At 42.9% G+C, this 19101-nt stretch overlaps 3 protein-coding genes across 3 annotated transcripts; all 3 read left to right on the top strand.

Annotated features, from left to right (window-relative positions):
• The first annotated feature begins 3474 nt into the window (after positions 1–3474).
• On the top strand, positions 3475–5658 carry LOC116677803 (olfactory receptor 2K2). The gene is made up of 4 exons (XM_032508056.1): positions 3475–3853; positions 4496–4722; positions 4838–5147; positions 5580–5658. The coding sequence occupies exons 1-4, from the start codon at positions 3477–3479 to the stop codon at positions 5656–5658; spliced, it is 993 nt and encodes a 330-aa protein (XP_032363947.1). The 5' UTR covers positions 3475–3476.
• Positions 5659–8785: 3127 nt separating this feature from the next.
• On the top strand, positions 8786–9742 carry LOC116677802 (olfactory receptor 146-like). Its single transcript, XM_032508054.1, has one exon. It carries the CDS (start codon positions 8789–8791, stop codon positions 9740–9742), a length of 954 nt encoding a protein of 317 aa, XP_032363945.1. The 5' UTR covers positions 8786–8788.
• A 4816-nt stretch (positions 9743–14558) lies between these two features.
• On the top strand, positions 14559–15629 carry LOC116677804 (olfactory receptor 146). The gene has a single exon (XM_032508057.1). The coding sequence runs from the start codon at positions 14562–14564 to the stop codon at positions 15513–15515; it is 954 nt and encodes a 317-aa protein (XP_032363948.1). The 5' UTR covers positions 14559–14561; the 3' UTR covers positions 15516–15629.
• Positions 15630–19101: the final 3472 nt, after the last annotated feature.

Raw genomic sequence — 19101 nt, 5'->3', positions numbered from 1 at the left:
CCAGCAGGTCGTAATGAGACAACACGCGATTGTTAATGAGTGACAAAAACAGAAAACATTACCAGCAGTGTGTGAGGGTAATTAGCCCTCTGGGAGCAGAGAGAGGCCCAGCAGTAGATGTTCATCAGAGCCCAGAGGGTAACGCTGATCACAGACGCTAATGACAGCTCCTGGGATCAATGCATGATGAAACATACTAACTACATACTATGTTCTGGTCCACATGCAGCGAGGAAACTCTCCGGATTTAGATAAATTTGGACATTCATCGCTACTTAACAATTCAGGTGACCACTGACCTTATTAAAAGTGACATTGTTTGGCATTCGAACGTAACAACAATATCATGATCTGATGATACAGAGACTCCCTTGAACCCTCGAAACTTACAGAGAACACACGACTTTTTAATCACTCCACGACCAAACACGGTTTGGCCTTCTGTCATTTTCTTTAAAGTTTATTTTGTGGGCTTTTCTGTCTTTATTTGATAGGACAGCGAGGTGAGAACGGGTGAAGACATGCAGGATATTGTTGCAGGTCAGATTCAAACCCTGGACCTCTGTGTCGAGGTAATAACCTCCCAGCGTGTGCACCTGCTCTACCACTGAACCAACCCGGCCACACGGTTTGGCCTTTCTATGCAGGTACTTTTGGTTTGGAGACGTTTGTTGGATGACAACTTTTTGGGGAAGACTCTCCTGACAGTAACAACACCTCCGTAAAAAAGGGCCGAGGCCTGGACTACGAAGCAAGATCTGGCGTTACGAGGTAACTTCAGGTTCAGTCGTCGTGGTAATTACGCTGAACCCCTAACCTGCTCTAGGGCTGGATTGGTAAACTTCAGGTTGATTGAACTAGTTGTCCACCACCGTCAGGACGCAGCAGATGCAGGACCGCCAGGGAACTGATATACATCCAGGACATGTTGATCTTGATCCGTAGTAACAGGTCTTCGGTCTGGATCTCCCAGTTGGGGTGGAAGAACCCTGACCTCAACCCCACCCAACACCTTTGTGTGACAGACTGCGAGCCATGCCGGCCGAGTTGTCAAATGTTTTGGAAAACCTTTCCCAGAACACACTCTTCTACAGATTCAGAGAAAGTGGGGATCGTAGGATGGAAGGAGGAAGCAGAGAGAAGAGAGAGAGAAGGCCGGTCTGCAGGCTGGAGTCTCTCCAGAGAGAGGGCAGCTCCCTGTGTGTTCACTGCAGCTTTTAATTCTATTAACCTGCTGGTCACTGAGACACCTGGGGGCCCCGGGGCCTCCAGGACACTCATTACACACAGTTAAACCACCTCACACACACACACACACACACACACACACACCACACACACACACACACACACACACAGGCTTCAGTCCGGACACACAAACTGTGGCAGAGATAATCATGAATATAAATGGAGAGAACAGAGAATCAAACATATTCACTAGCTGCAGCTACACACTATGCAGTATACTGAAAGGGGGCTACTAAACTGCAGAACGGCATTCTGGGTACAGTTTGCTGTCTTTGTAGGAAACTCAACCATCTCAAGCATCAGCAATGTAATTGTCCGAATGAACGCTTTGGTTCCAGCGAATAGCCGTACCCAAATACCAACTGTACAGCAGGAGTGGTTTTTCAAAAAGAGACAGAGTGAAACAAATAAAGACAGTTGAGAATGATAAAGTTTGGTCTTTGTATATTTACTATACTTGCAAATATAGGAACAACAGTTTTCACAAAGCCATCCTTTGTGTAATTAATTAGTGGAATTTCTAGCTTTATTAATGGAGTTGGGACCATCAGTTGTGTCGTGCAGAAGTCAGGTTGATACACAGCCGACAGCCTATTGGACGACTGGTAGAGTTCATGTTATGGCAAGAACCAATCAGCTAAGAGAAGAGAAACGAGCGACCATCATTACTTTAAGAAATGAAGGTCCGTCGGTCCGGGAGATTGCGAAAACTTTGAATGTGTCCCCAAGTGCAGTCGCAAAAACCATCAAGCGCTACAACAAAACTGGCTCACATGAGGAAACCCCCCAGGAAAGGAAGACCGAGAGTTCCCTCGGCTTCTGAGGATAAGTTCCTCTGAGTCTCCAGCCTCAGAAATCACAAGTTACAGCAGCTCAGATCAGAGAGCAGATGATAGCACATAGAGTTCTAGCAGCAGACACATCTCTAGAACAACTGGTAAGAGGAGACTGGACCAGCCTTCATGGTCCAATAGCAGCTAGGAAACCACTGCTAAGGAGAAGAACAAGCCTAGGAAACCACTGCTAAGGAGAGGAATCAAGCCTAGGAAACCACGGCTAAGGAGAGGAAACAAGCCTAGGAAACCACTGCTAAGGAGAAGAATCAAGCCTAGGAAACCCCTGCTAAGGAGAGGAAAAAAGCCTAGGAAACCACGGCTAAGAAGAGGAAACAAGGCTAGGAAACCACGGCTAAGGAGAGGAAACAAGGCTAGGAAACCACTGCTAAGGAGAGGAAACAAGGCTATGAAACCACAGCTAAGGTGAGGCAACAAGCAGAAGAGAATTGTTTGGACCAAGAAACACAAGGAATGGACATTAGACCAGTGTAAATCTGGCCTTTGGTCTGATGAGTCCAGGTTTGAGATCTTTGGTTCCAACCGCCGTGTCTTTGTGTGACGGAGAAAAGGTGACGGATGGATTCCACATGCCTAGTTTCCACCGCGAAGCATGGAGGAGGAGGTGTGATGGTGTGGGGGGGGGGGCTTTTTTGGTGACAATGTTGGGGATTTATTCAAAATTGAAGAGATACTGAACCAGCATGGCTACCACAGCATCCTGCAGCGGCATGCCATCTCGTCCGGTTTGCGTTTAGTTGGACCATCATTTATTTTTCAACAGGACGATGACCCCAAACACCCTTTACTGGATGTATGGTTTATAGCAATGTGTCTGAAGTAACATCTAGAAAGTTCTCATTGTCAAATCACAGCCAAGCGTTCAGTCTTAGTGCCGCCTTCTGACATGAGCTGCAGAGGACGTTAGGGGTGTGTTTACGTTTCTGATGGACACGTAGAACCCAAAGGACATTATTAAAAGCAATCACACTCTCCTCGACAAGTCAGAGCCTCACTATCGCTCTGACGAGAGGACAGGACAGTAGAGCAGAAGCTGGAGGCTCTCAACAAGAACCTTTATAATGTTGTGATCAATAGGCATTACCTTCATTTCTGTTGTTTCTATGTTTGATGAAATCTTTATTGCTCTGAGACGTCTGTTCATTGAGGGTCAGTAGTGTGTTCTACTGCAGGAAATACTGTGTGATTTAGTGAATTTAGTTAAGAATTACAAAGAGACAAATGCCAGATGCCAACAACCTTTTACTTGAATTTTATTGTAACACCCTGTTATACTGCAAGTCTATAATTATTTTCACTATCTCTGATGCTTGGAGAGTCACCTGTTGGGAAGCTTTTGATGAACTTTTCTTTTACAGAGCTGCCTTGTTTTGGATGGAGAACGTAACAATGGTAACTCCTCTCACAGAGCCCATCATTTTCGAGCTGGAGGGCTTCTATGTACCACCAGGCTACGGCGCCTTCTTCTTCTTCCTGGCTCTGCTTAACTACATGGTCATGCTGTTGGCAAATTGTGTGGTGCTGTGTGTCATTGTCATTGACAAGAACCTGCACAGACCCATGTTCATAATGGTTGGTCACCTGGTAGTCTGTGATATGTTTGGGGCCACAGCGGTGCTGCCTCGCCTCATGGTACACTTCCTGACGGGCCAGAGGAAAATCGCCTACATCCCAGCCATCGCCCAGGCCTTCTCTGTGCACACGTACGGCGTCGCAGCGCAGACCATTCTGGGTGTGATGGCCTATGACAGGTAATGGAACTCATGTGCACATGCAGAGACTTAATAAGAGATGTTTTTCTGTCATGCTTAAATGGTCCAGACTCACTCAGATGACTCATCTAAAAAAAGTTCTTTAGTGCTTCAATGTTTTACAGATTGCTGCTGTTAACTGTTGGTTCAGGCTGATGTTATTTGGTGCTGTTGTTTTGTTACTAGAGCTGAATTTGTTTTATTAATGGTTAATAAACCCTCTGGGTTGGGGATACTCTCCTATACATTTTCCAGTCTGTATCCTGGGATAAGAAAGGTCTTAATTTCTTAAAAATGTTTCTTTAAATACTGTCATTCATAAGTTGAACCTTTTGTCCTGAATAATGCCTTAATGGTTATTAACCTTTGCACAGAATCCACAAAGTAGTAGATTTGCCATGTAAAATCATCCTCCAGCAGCCTGGCTGACTTTGTGTGGACTCGACTGCAGCCATAAAGGATAATTGGGTTCATGTGTTTGTATGTCAGCAAAGCCTAAAAAAGAGCAACATCAGGACATTTCTAGTGCATACAGAGTCAGATGCAAACATGTTGAGATGCTGAGATCTTGTAACCATACATCTTTAACTGGAATGAAGCTACGGATGGTTGTACATCTTTAACAGTGTTCTCCCTCTGCAGGTACATTGCTGTGTGTGAACCACTCAGGTATCACAGCATCATGTCATCGGCTCGGCTGCACTCCTGCTGCGCCCTGGCCTGGTTGGTCGCTCTGCTGCTTATTGCTGTTCTCTTTTCAGGGCACATGAATACCCCGCTGTGTGGCAATTTCATCAAACACATCTTCTGCACCAACCGTGGTATCCTAGGCCTGGCCTGCAGTCCCACCCCTATAAACGACATTTATGGTCAGTGCATTCTGAATTATGCAAGAAGGCAGGCCTGCTTAGTTCTTTCATTCTTTAGGTGGAAGCTTTACATTATACCTTATGATGGTTGAAATGATTCCTTATCTTTCTCTAGGTCTCACCATGTCCTGGTTTGTGAGTACAGGCGTCTTCCTCGTCATTGCTTTTTCCTACTGTAAAATCCTGCATGCTACTGTGAAACGAGGCCGAGCTGACAGCACCATCCGAAGTAAGGCCTTTCAGACGTGCGCATCGCACCTTGTTGTGTATGTGCTCTACCAAATTGCTTCAGTGGTCATGATTACGAGTCAAAGGTTCCCTTCCATCTCTCAGAATTTTAGGAAGTTCTTCAGCGTCCTTTTCATCATCATCCCACCAGTCATTAACCCCATTATCTACGGACTGGTCAGTAAAGAATTACGTGTAAGCATCATCAAACACTTAACCTACGTCCAAGTCCGTCACAAAAAGTGAGAAAATGAGAGGGCGTTAACTCTTCAGCTCATTGTTACCTGGTCATTAACTTAACTGTAGTAGTAACAGTGTACATATCTGTGTGATAGATTATTAGGGGTCCAAGCCCGAGGCTGTAGGAACTGCGGTAGCAAAGCTATTTTTCCTTTCCGCCTAAAACTCCCACTACAGCTGTAGATGTTGGGGTGGGGGCGTTGGGGGGCCTTTTCAAGACTGGTCCAGAACCCTGCAAGGATCTCAGGGTCAACAATTGACCCAATTCCACTACTAGGTTGTGCTACAGCAGAAAAACGTGTTTTGGCCCTTTAACCGTACATTGCACATTCAAATACAATTTTCATAGGAAGACAACACAAGGGTTAAATGTTTTTTTCCCCATATCGTGCAATGCGCAAAACCAACTTTTTCAAACTCGTCCCAGGCCGTGCGGCCGATCTGCACGAAACCCGGTACGAATTTTGATACGTTAGCGTATGCGCATTTGACAACAAACTAATTTTCCTAGCTAGCTACCACACACATTTATCACATCGCGGTCAAATTAAATGTAATTAGCAAAGAACTTGAGACGATTGTTCACCATAACACTACGATGCTCTGTCCCAAAGTTGGCGAAGATCGGCCATTAGGGGGCGCTGTAGCCAACGTGGACCCGTTTGGGCCTTTTTGTCCCTTCTGAGGTCGCCAAATGTCACTTCTGATTCATAACTTCATACCTTTATAATTATAATTAGTAGAAACATACTGTCTTTAGGAGCTAAACGCTAACAGTGTCCCGTTCTGCTGACATCTTTCTTGTCTTCCTGTCCCTTACAGAAGATTTTGTATCCAGCCTAGAAGTTCAGAGGTTTTCGGGTTCATTGTGCAAATAATCCATACTGTCACATGCAAGATTGATACACTGTATGTAAGAAATGTGAATAATCTGTCATTTATATGAGTTATAATGTTAAATATGTTTATTTTTGCACTGGATGTCTCACAATATATACACTTCCCTAGAGGATTATTAGGACCACCATACAAATACTGTGTTTGAACCCCTTTTGCCGTCAGAACTGCCTTAATTCTACATGGCATTGATTCAACAAGGTGCTGAAAGCATTCTTTAGAAATGTTGGCCCATATTGAGAGGATAGCATCTTGCAGTTGATGGAGATTTAAGGGATCACATCCAGGGCACGAAGCTCCCGTTCTACCACATCCAAAAGAGGCTCTATTGGGTTGAGATCTTGTGACTGGGGGGGCCATTTTAGTCCAGGTTGAGATCTGGTGACTGGGGGGGGGGCATTTCAGTCCAGTCAACTCATTGTCATGTCGAAGAAACAAGTTGTAAATGATGCTAGCTTTGTGCCATGGGGCATTATCCTGCTAGAAGGACCATCAGAGGACGGGACATGGGGCCATAAAGGAATGGACATGGTCAGGAACCAGGCTCAGGTAGGCCGGGGCATTTAAACCTGGCCCAATTGGCACTAAGGGGCCTAAAGTGTGCCAAGAAAACATCCCCCACACCATTAAACCACCACCACCAGCCTGCACAGTGGCAACAAGGCATGATGGATCCAGGTTCTCATTCTGACTCCACCATCTGAAGGTCTCACCAGAAACCAGACTCATCAGACCAGGACACATTTTTTCAGTCTTCAACTGTCCAGGTTTGGAGAGCTTTGGCAGATTGTCGCCACTTGTTCCTATTTGTAGAGAGGAGATGAGGGGTACCCGGGGGGGTTTCTGCCGTTGTAGCCCCCCCCCCTCAAGGTTGTGCGTGTTGTGGCTTTGCTGCACTTCGGTGGTAACGAGTGGTTATTTCAGTCAAAGTTGCTCTTCTATCAGCTGGAATCAGTCGGCCCATTCTCCTCGCACCTCTAGCATCAACAAGGCATTTCCCCCCCCCCCCAGGACTGCTGCATTCTGGGTGTTTTTCCCTTTTCACTCCATTCTTTGTAAACCCTAGAGATGGTTGTGGGTGTGAATCCCAGTGACGGAGCAGACCGGCCCGTCTGGCTCCAACAACCACGCCACGCTCCAAATATCTTAAATCACCTTTCTGTCCCATTCTGACATTCAGTTTGGAGTCCAGGAGATGGTCTGGACCAGGTCAGGAGATGGTCTTGACCAGGTCAGGAGATGGTCTGGACCATGACCACCCCCCTAAATGCATTGAAGCAACCGCCATGTGATTGGTTCATTAGATAATTGCATTAATGAGAAATTGAACAGGTGTTCCTAATAATCCTTTAGGTGCGTGTATACATATATGTATTTATAAATGTTAGACAACACACATGCTCGTGTGGAATTGCTGTGTGTTTGAAATCAATCTTTGTCTGTAAAATTCATGTTGTGTTGTATTTATTTATTTGTTCATTAATGTATGTTCCTACAACATTTTTAACATTCAAGTGACCTCACTGCAGTACAAATATTCTAATAGCCCAGTTTTTTCCTTAAAAGAAATGGTGTTCACAGATTGACTGTTGATGTTGTACAAGCTTTTACAGAAAATAAAACCAGATGGCCCTTTAATGCTGTGGGATATTTACAGCAGCAACGTACCACGGACCATGGGGCTCACACCTGTTGATGTGTCCTGATGTTTGCTTCTCCACCATTTTGTTTTGGGTTCCCTTTAGCGTGCTCCCCTGGTCCACCGTTCAGGAGCTGGCCCAGGAAAGACCCCTGTCAAATGTAATGAGCCTCATCATGGATTGTACTGTGGTATCACAATAAAGAAGTCTTGAATCTTGAATCTTTAGTGCAACATTGGCATGGCAACATGTCCAGACGGGGGCAACAGTAACTTTTATTGTGGCGTCCTGCATGTGCGTCAACATGGTCTCAGGTGAGAGCCACCTGTTACTAGTCACATGAAAAAATATATTTTTATACATGTATATGTATATGTTTATAATACATAAAAATATTTTTTACTAAAGCAGTATATGAAATTACTAAAAACCTACAATTAACCCCCTTCCCCCCCCACCCCCCTTGTATGGCGGCTAGTAAACTGCACGTTGAAGAATTGCTTCACTTCCAATACATTTACTCTCGGATACGTCCGATCATCCGGCTCCAGCAGCGGACCCTTTCAAACTTCCAGATTCAGACTTTTCAAAATAAAAGCAATAGCGTCAGAAAGTGACTTAACCAAGGAAACAACATTTGAGTCTTGTTGACAGTTGCCATAGCCAGCATAACAACTTCTTAACGTTGCCTCACCTGACGTAATGGCATATGATTCCCCTGCAGACAAGATCATGTCTATAAAAACATTACAAAGTCGTTTGAGTGGCGACAACCAGCAATGAGCTGGAGACACAAGGAAGAGAAGATCGGAAGAAGAAACACCCAGAGTAAGCATTACCGAGCTCAACTGTTTCTCACAATTGTAACTGTTACTGCTTTCATGATGCATCTCCAAAAAAAACATGAAACAAATAAGGAACTATCCATATTGGCATATGTTCTGTCATATTGATATCTGGGGAAGGCTGCAGGTTATCTGTTGTTTGCACACTAGTGTTGTGGTGTCTTGATTCCTAAACTACTTGTTCCAGTTCCAGCATTGTGTTGCTGTTTCAGGCTGATGGAGAACTACACCTACAACAGCTACACCCTCCAGCTGGAGGGGTTAATTGTTTCAGAAGAGTCTACATACCCTGTCTTCCTCTTTTTCTTTTTCTCCTACTTGTTCATAATGATAGCAAATGTTGGCATTGCTGTTCTGATTTTCATTGACAAAAGCCTCCACCAGCCCATGTATCTGCTGTTTTGCAACCTGCCCTTAAATGATGTGCTTGGAAACTCTATCCTGATTCCTCGGTTAATGTTGGACTTGTTGCGTCCCCCCTCTGAGCGCCTCATCAGTTATTATGAATGTGTGGTCCAAGCTTTTACAACACATGTATTTGGGACCACGTCCCACACGGTGCTCATGATTATGGCCTTTGACAGGTATGTGGCCATCTGCGATCCCCTGCGCTATGCCGCCATAATGACCAACCAAATGGTGATGAAGCTGACAGTTTCTGCCTGGGGGGTGGCCTTAGTGATGGTTGGGGTTCTGCTTGGTCTGACCATCCGGCTGAACCGATGCAGGTCTCAGATCACAAACTCTTACTGTGACAATGCCTCTCTGTTCAAACTCTCCTGTGAGGATGTGTCTATTAATAACATCTATGGCCTCGTTTTCACTGTAGTTCTGTTCTCAGGCTCTATAGGCAGCACGGTTCTCACCTACACTAAGATCGCAGTGGTCTGTGGGACCAGTAAGAATAAGACTCTGAACAGTAAAGCCTTGAAGACCTGCAGCACTCATCTGACTGTGTACCTGCTCATGTTGGTCAGTGGATTGGCTAATATTGTCCTTGCTCGCTTCCCTCAGTACACACCCTACAGGAAGCTCAGCGTCATTTTGTTCCACATCATCCCCGGCAGCCTGAACCCCATCATCTACGGTCTGCAGTCCAAAGAGATACGGAGATTCCTGTCCAGTTTGAATTTCCAGAAAGTATTTCCCATCGTTGTAAAGAAAATTTAAGACTGTTTTATTTTTGTAAATTCATCAGTGCAACATATGACGTGGACTGTTTAAGTGCTCCACAGAGACAGAGTGCATGTTCACCTTTTAAAATAAAGCTGAGTAATAAGAGCCGACCTGTGACGACTGTGGTGTGTGAAACATTGAGATGCCTTCTGTGTGCTTTCTGTGCAATGAAAACCAACAGTGTAATTTCTGAAAAAAAACATCAGTATTATCTTTATAACTGTAAATTGTGTCAGGAAAATGAAAAACCACCCGTGTTCTCTTAATTATGTGGCCAAAGTATTTTAAACTGAACTCCAAAGCCCAGAATCCTCAGTGCTAACCTTAATGATTATCTTCATACAAGGCCTAAAGTACAATGATCTGACAATGAGATTACCTGAACCCTCATGTTGTCCCCATGTTGTCCTCATGTTGTCCTCATGTTGTCCTCATGTTGTCCTCATGTTGTCCTCATGTTGTCCTATATCAATGTTCTTTTTAATTCCCCAAAATAACATGATTGATTCCAACGCTCTTTGCCAAGAACAAATCTCTACTTTCATTAATTTTGGGTCTTATTCTATTTTATAGCATTGTAAAACAGATGGAAGTGTTGTTGAAATAGTATTGAGTAAAAGTTGACATATTCCAGTCTGATTATCATCAACATCCATTCCTTTAATTTTAGTCTCAATAATTCCTAATTTCTGCTTTTCTAACTCCAACATTAGGTATAATTTCCTGTAAAGGAAGTTTATTGACCATAAATTTAAAAAATAACTGTAAAACTAAAGTTAATAAGTCAAAAAAGTAACAAACATTAAAAAGAAAGTGTCAAAAGTGTTGAAAAAAAGGGACAAAAACATAAAAAAAGTTAAAAACATTGATAAAAAGCTCAACAAAAGTGTTGATTTTCAATTTTGACGGAAAGACAACACGAGGGTTAAACACTAACACAACTGCATGGTCTACTCCAGATGTTGACCACTGCATGAGCCTTAGTCAACAGTCTTCAGGTAAATAATGATTACTGTCATTGAATGTTTTATTTATTTATTCTTATAGAATTTGAATTTTGTTTTTATGGTTTCAAACCAGTATCCGGACTAAACTTTGACATCTACCCGTCTGAGATCCACTCAACGTCCTCTGATCTGAACTATTAGTCAAAGTAATTCGCAATTTATGCCTTTTTAACTAAAAACTTGTGTATAATTTGATATAAATGAGGTTTGTTGACCATGAATTCCAAGGATAAATGTTAGAAAAGCGCCAAAAGCATGGAAAAAGTGACAAAAACAACCACAGACACAGGTAAGACATTGTCTTAATAGGAAAGTATTACTCTATCAGTCTGGAACCCAGGGCTGTAGTCAAGACCCCCTTAGTCGAGTCCAAGACAAGTCCAAGACCAGGACTCGAGTACTACAGCCCTGCTGGAACCGGCTTTCATGCTTGAATGAGAAAATTAAGAATCGTGCGTGACGAAAAACTAAATGTTGTCACGCACCCGAGAGATTTTAGAGCTTTTATTAACAGATACATGAAATACATTCAGAGTTTGGTTATGTTACATTAAAAGGTTATATTGAAGATTAATGCGTGTAACAACAGTGAAAAAAATTGTAATTTCCCCCTCCGGGATTAATACTAATATTATTGTTATTATTATTATTTTTTTTATTAATGTTACATCCATGACGTTTCCAAAACTTTCAAAACTGATTTCTTCTCCAGGCCTAACATTTTTCTATTTTTCCATAACCTCTCCAGGTTTTTCATGCTCTTACAGACGGAATAAGATAAGAAATACATAAAAACCTATTTCATTCTAATGTTATCCAAATGTTAAACTGATTGAAATTGATCCTCTATATTTACAACTCACTCAGACTAAAGTTATGGAAAATGTATTTGAACCCCTAAAATACTAGGATATGCCAAGAAATAAACAGATTACCTGGAATATATAACTTCTATATAACAGAAGAAGGAAATAGAATAAGAAGTGAAATGGATGAGAGGCATGCAATAAACAAGGATGGCAGTACAAATGAACCCAGTGCTGATGGATGGGACCCCCCCAGAATGGTTAACCCAAGGACGGACAATCCTGATCATGAAGGATCCCCAGAAGGGAACAATCCCATCCAACTACCGGCCAATAACCTGCCTCTGCACAACATGGAAGCTCCTGTCAGGCATCGTAGCGGCTAAGATAAGCAGGGATACAATACATGCACAGGGCCCAGAAGGGAATAGGCCTTAACACCAGAGGAGCCAAGAACCAGCTACTGGTGGATTGAGCAGTCACTCGAGACTGCAAGACCAGGCAGACCAATCTGTGCACCACCTGGATTGACTACAAGAAAGCCTACGACTCAATGCCAAATACATGGATACTGGAATGCTCGGAGATTTACAAGGTCAACAGGACACTAATGGCCTTCACCAAGAACTCATTGAGGCTGTGGAAAACAAGTCTGGAAGCCAACTCAAAGCCAATTGCACAAGTCACCATCAAGTGCGGCATATACCAAGGCGATGCACTATCCCCGCTGCTGTTCTGCATAGGCCTGAACCCCCTCAGCCAGATCATCACAAAGACTGGCTACGGATACCGATTCCAAAGCGGAACAATCATCAGTCACCTCCTCTACATGGATGACATCAAGCTGTACGCCAGAAATGAGCGAGACATCGACTCACTGATCCAAAATACCAGGATCTACAGCAACGACGTTGGAATGTCGTTCGGACTGGACAATGGTGGTCGCACGGTATCAAAAAGAGGGAAGATGATCAGAACTGAGGGGATTGAACTACCAGAAGGCCACATTGCAGATGTTCAGGATAGTTACAAATACCTTGGGGTGCCACAGGCTAACAGAAACCATGAGGAGGCAACAAGGAAGACCGCCACAGCCGAATACCTACAAAGAGTGAGGCAGGTCCTGAAAAGTCAGCTGAACGGGAGAAACAAGATCCGAGCCATCAACACGTACGCCCTGCCAGTCATCAGATACCCCGCTTGTGTAATAAACTGGCCAAAGGAGGAGATAGAGGCTACTGACATCAAGACCAGAAAGCTCCTCACAATGCATGGAGGGTTTCACCCCAAATCCAGCACCCTGAGACTGTACACCAGGCGTAGCGAGGGGGGCCGAGGGCTAGTGAGTATCAAGACCACTGTCCAGGATGAAATGACGAAGCTCCAGGAGTACATCAGAAAGATGGCCCCCAAAGATGAAGGGCTTAGTGAATACCTCAGGCAACAGAAACCCAAAGGTGAAGACAAGGTAGATGAAGAAACGTCCTGGAGGGACAAGCCGCTGCACGGCGTGGACCACAGACACATAGAAGAAGTGGCTGATATCAAGAAATCCTACCAGAGGCTGGACTGAAGGACAGCACAGAGGCGCTAATCACGGCAGCACAAGAACAGGCACTCAGTGCCAGATCAATAGAGGCCGCGGTCTACCACACCCGGCAGGACCCCAGGCTGTGCAAGGATGCCCCTGAGACAGTACAGTACACAACAGCAGGGTGTAAGATGTAGGCAGGAAGAGCGTACATGGAACGCCATAACCAGGTAGCTGTCATAGTTACAGGAACATCTGCCACGAGTATGAGCTGGAAGTCCCAAGGTCAACATGGAAGACCCCTCCTAAGGTAGTCCAGAATGACCGAGGTAAGATCCTGTGGGGCTTCAAGATCCAGACTGACAAACTGGTGATGGCTAATATTTATTTATTTATTCATTAATGTATGTTCCTACAACATTTTTAACATTCAAGTGACCTCACTGCAGTACAAATATTCTAATAGCCCAGTTTTTTCCTTAAAAGAAATGGTGTTCACAGATTGACTGTTGATGTTTTACAAGCTTTTACAGAAAATAAAACCAGATGGCCCTTTAATGCTGTGGGATATTTACAACGGCAACGTACCACGGACCATGTTTGCTTTGTCCTGATGTTTGCTTCTCCACCGTTTCGCTTTGGGTTTCCTTTAGCGTGCTCCCCTGGTCAGTATTAGAGGACCACTAAGGTCTATATAAAAGAGACTTCAGAAACAGTATTAGGGGACCACTAAGGTCTATATAAAGAGACTTCAGATACAGTATTAGGGACCACTAAGGTCTATATAAAAGAGACTTCAGAAACAGTATTAGGGGACCACTAAGGTCTATATAAAGAGACTTCAGATACAGTATTAGGGACCACTAAGATCTATATAAAAGAGACTTCAGATACAGTATTAGGGGACCACTAAGGTCTATATAAAGAGACTTCAGATACAGTATTAGGGACCACTAAGATCTATATAAAAGAGACTTCAGATACAGTATTAGGGGACCACTAAGGTCTATATAAAGAGACTTCAGATACAGTATTAGGGGACCACTAAGGTCTATATAAAAGTTAACCAAGGAAACAACATTTGAGTCTTGTTGACAGTTGCCATAGCCAGCATAACAACGTCTTAACGTTGCATCACCTGACGTAATGGCATATGATTCCCCTGCAGACAAGATCATGTCTATAAAAACATTACAAAGTTGTTTGAGTGGCGACAACCAGCAATGAGCTGGAGACACAAGGAAGAGAAGATCGGAAGAAGAAACACCCAGAGTAAGCATTACCGAGCTCAACTGTTTCTCACAATTGTCACTGCTACTGCTTTCATGATGCATCTCCAAAACTATCCATAATGGCGTATGTTCTGTCATATTGATATCTGGGGAAGGCTGCAGGATTTATAGTGTTGTGGTCTCTTGATTCCTAAACTACTTGTTCCAGTTACAGCATTGTGTTGTTGTTTCAGGTTGATGGAGAACTACACCTACAACAGCTACACCCTCCAGCTGGAGGGGTTAATTGTTTCAGAAGAGTCTACATACCCTGTCTTCTTCTTTTTCCTTTTCTCCTACCTGTTCATAATGATAGCAAATGTTGGTATTGTAGTTCTGGTTTTCATTGACAAAAACCTCCACCAGCCCATGTATCTGCTGTTTTGCAACCTGACTTTTAACGATGTGCTTGGAAACTCTATCCTGGTTCCTCGGTTGATGATGGACTTGTTGCGTCCCCCCTCTGAGCGCCTCATCAGTTATTATGAATGTGTGGTCCAAGCTTTTATCTCACATGTATTTGGGACCACCTCCCACACGGTGCTCATGATTATGGCCTTTGACAGGTACGTGGCCATCTGTGATCCCCTGCGCTATGCCGCCATAATGACCAACCAAATGGTGATGAAGCTGACAGTTTCTGCCTGGGGGGTGGCCTTAGTGATGGTTGGGATTCTGCTCGGTCTGACCATCCGGCTGAACCGATGCAGGACTCTGATCACAAACCCGTTCTGTGACAATGCGTCTCTGTTCAAACTCTCCTGTGAGGATGTGTCTATTAATAACATCTATGGCCTCGTTTTCACTGTAGTTCTGTTCTCAGGCTCTATAGGCAGCACGGTTCTCACCTACACTAAGATCGCAGTGGTCTGTGGGACCAGTAAGAATAAGACTCTGAACAGTAAAGCCTTGAAGACCTGCAGCACTCATCTGACTGTGTACCTGCTCATGTTGGTCAGTGGATTGGCTAATATTGTCCTGCATCGCTTCCCTCAGTACACACCCTACAGGAAGCTCAGCGTCATTTTGTTCCACATCATCCCCGGCAGCCTCAACCCCATCATCTACGGTCTGCAGTCCAAAGAGATACGGAGATTCCTGTCCAGTTTGAAAATCAAGAAAGTATTGCACGTCATTGTAAAGAGAATTTAAGACTGTTTTTTGTGTGTATATTCATCCGTGCATCATATAATATGGACTCGACGTGCTCCACAGAGACAGAGTGCATGTTCACCTTTTAAAATACAGCTCAGTAATACGAGCTGATCTCTGACGACTGTGGTGTTTAGCTCTGTATGGTCCTTGAAATTTGATTTTTGGTCAAAGAAAATATGTGGGAACCCTGTGTTAACATTAATGATTTCATTGTCAGGTCATTGTACTCTAGGCCTTGCATAAAGATAATCATTAAGGTTAGCACTGAGGATTCTGGGCTTTGGAGTTCAGTTTAAAATACTATTGCAACATAATTGAAAGAACACAGGTGGTTTTTCAGCTGTAAAGATAAAAACTAATGTGTTCAGAAATTACACCGCTGGTGTTTATTGCACAGATATCACATGGCATCTCAATGCTTCATGGACCACACTAAGAAATGTCTGTAACTGAACAGCTGTACGACTGTACATTTTAACAGAAATTGTCCCTTGTACATGATTCCCAGGTATATTTCTGTTAACCCTCCTGTTGTCCTCGGGGTCAAATTGACCCGTTCACAAAAGAATTACATATCAGAACTATGACCAAAGATCGCTGAAAAAAGTGACAAATGTTGGAAAAAGCTTCAAAAACGCAGGAAAAAAATCAACAAAAACATTTTGTTATTTTAAAACGCTGAAAAAAAATGACCAAACAAAATCGGAAAAATTGCCAAAAGGTGAAAAAAAACTCGTTAAAAAGAAGTGACAAAGAAAATGGCATGAAATCTACAAAAATGTTAAGAAAGGTGGAGAAAAAACTCATTAAACATCAAAATATTGAAATTTCGACCCAGTTTCAAGTCGACGGGAAGACAACACGAGGGTTAATTTACAATATAACAGAAAGTGTTATTATTTTACCACTGACACAGTTATTTAACTTAAAAATTCAGTTTTTTAATTACAGTAGAAAGTCTGGGTAATGAGCTTATGCTTCTGTTATTTTACAGATTTATTTCTTAGAGTGAAGAGCTTTTATTAACAGATACATAAACTACATTCAGAGTTTGGTATATTACATTATAAGGTTAATGGAATATTAATGTGTGTAACAACAGAGTGAAAACATTGTAATTTCCCCCTTAGGGATTAATAAAGTATATATTATTAGAAAAATACAAGACTCTCACAGAAGATTTCTTCTCCAGGCCTAACATTTTTCTATTTTTCCATAACCTCTCCAGGTTTTTCATGCTCTTACAGACGGAATAAGATAAGAAATACATAAAAACCTAATTCATTCTAATGTTATCCAAATGTTAAACTGATAGAAATTGATCCTCTATATTTACAACTCACTCAGACTAAAGTTATGGAAAATGTAGCTGAACCCCTAAAATACTAAGATATGCCAAGAAATAAACAGATTACCTGGAATATATAACTTCTATATAACAGAAGAAGGAAATAGAATAAGAAGTGAAATGGATGAGAGGCATGCAATAAACAAGGAAATCAGAATAACATGACTGATTCCACTCATGTTGTCCCCATGTTGTCCCCATGTTGTCCCCATTTTGTCCCCATGTTGTCCCCATGTTGTCCTCATGTTGTCCTCATGTTGCCCTCATGTTGTCCCCATGTTGTCCCCATGTTGTCCCCATTTTGTCCCCATGTTGTCCCCATGTTGTCCTCATGTTGTCTTCATGTTGTCCCCATGTTGTCTGTTGTCAGTGCTGCACGCTGTTACATCAGACAGGACGGAGTTAAACTTCACCTGCTGGGGCCTGTTTTTTTTTGTTTTTAAACTTTATTTAGTCAACCATCTACAACAGTACATTGAACACAGGGACAAAGTAAAACATGGCATTTTTTTTTCCTCCCTTTTCCCTTACCCTTCTCCCCTCCTTCCCACTCCCCATCCTGTGGTCTCTTCCTTTACCTTCTGTTTATTCTGTCCCCTACCCCTCCCCATCCATCCGCACCCGGCTGCAAACAAAAGAAACAGCAAAATAAAGTAATTCAAAAAAAAAAAAAAAAACAGGGGACTAAGACAGAATACAGAAACATGGACAGCATGTAGAACAAACGTCCGCGCAGCGTAGGTACAGAGATCAAGACAGAACGTGGATATTTAAAACCGCACCGATTAACAATCACTATCGACAGCCAGATTCACAAGGAGCCGCCGGGCTACTACAGCAGAGCTGGCTCCTATGCGATTTTCAGGCTCGAGGGAGGGTATCCAGTCTCTCAAAATAAGATAATAGAGGGGCCCAAGTTCTATAAAATTTTTGGATCGAACCTCTAAGACAAAATTTGATCTTCTCTAACTTAAGGAACATGGACAGATCTTTCAACCAAAGAGAAGCCTTGGGTGGGTGTTCTGATTTCCATGCCAATAATATTCTTCTTCGGGCGAGGAGAGTTGAAAAAGCTAGTACATTTTTAAAATCATGTGTTAACGATATCCCCTCCCCTGGAGTTCCAAATATTGCCAATTCAGCACTGGGTCGTATACCTATTTTGAAAGCCTCAGAAAGGGTCTGAAAAATTGTGGACCAGAAGTTACACAGTTTGTTACAGGTCCAGAACATGTGAGTTAGATTTGCCTTAGCTATGTGGCACCGAGCACAGGTTTCACTCACTGTAGAATAAATCCTTGAGAGCCTGGCTCTACTGTAATGGATCCTATGAAGGACCTTGAACTGGATTAGTCCAAGTCGAGCGCATGATGTTGACCCATTTACTCTACGTAATGCGTGGTTCCAAGTTTCATCAGAGATGTGTATTCCAATTTCCTCTGACCATTCCGCTCTGATCTCATTCAGCTTCACAGTATTGAATGATGAGATGCTATTATAAATTTTGGAGATTAAGCCCCTATCTTGTGTTGGAGTTTGCAAAATTATGTCTATACCTCCCTTTGGGGGTAAATTGGGAAAGCAGGGACTAATGGTACGAACAAAGTCGCGGATCTGGAGGTATCGAAATAGGGAGGAACGCTGTAAGCTAAATTTAGAGGAAATAGCGTCAAAGGTAGCGAAAATTCCATCTATATATAAGTCACTAAATTTATTTAAGCCTGCTCTCCGCCAATGGGCAAAGACAGGATCTGATAAGGATGGCAGGAAAACATGGTTATCACATATGGGGCTGTAGATAGAGAAGTTTATCATATTGAAGTGTTGTCTAAATTGCGACCATATTTTCAGGGTTGAGATTACAACTGGGCACGACGAATGCTGCCGCGGAGAGAGAGGGAGCTTTGAGGTAACTAATTCAGGGAATGACGATGGCTTACATGCATTCAGTTCTAATTGACACCAGTCAGCATCTGGTTGATGGAGTAGACAGACTATTTTTTGTAGGTTTGCTGCCCAGTAATAATACAACAGGTTAGGTAAAGCCATACCCCCCTCATCCTTATGTCTCTGAAGGAAGCGCCTGCTGATTCTAGGATGTTTATTACCCCACATGAATGAGGATAGCTGTGTATCGATAAGTCTGAAGAATGATTTAGGGAGAAAAACTGGGATACTCTGAAAGAAATACATAAATCTTGGCAAGACGTTCATTTTAATACATCCTACTTTACC

This window comes from Etheostoma spectabile, unplaced genomic scaffold (genome assembly GCF_008692095.1).
Source record: "Etheostoma spectabile isolate EspeVRDwgs_2016 unplaced genomic scaffold, UIUC_Espe_1.0 scaffold00005835, whole genome shotgun sequence".
NCBI classification, from domain to species: domain Eukaryota; kingdom Metazoa; phylum Chordata; class Actinopteri; order Perciformes; family Percidae; genus Etheostoma; species Etheostoma spectabile.
The sequence above is the reverse complement of the archived record's forward strand: the minus strand, read 5'-3'. Positions and strand labels throughout refer to the sequence as shown.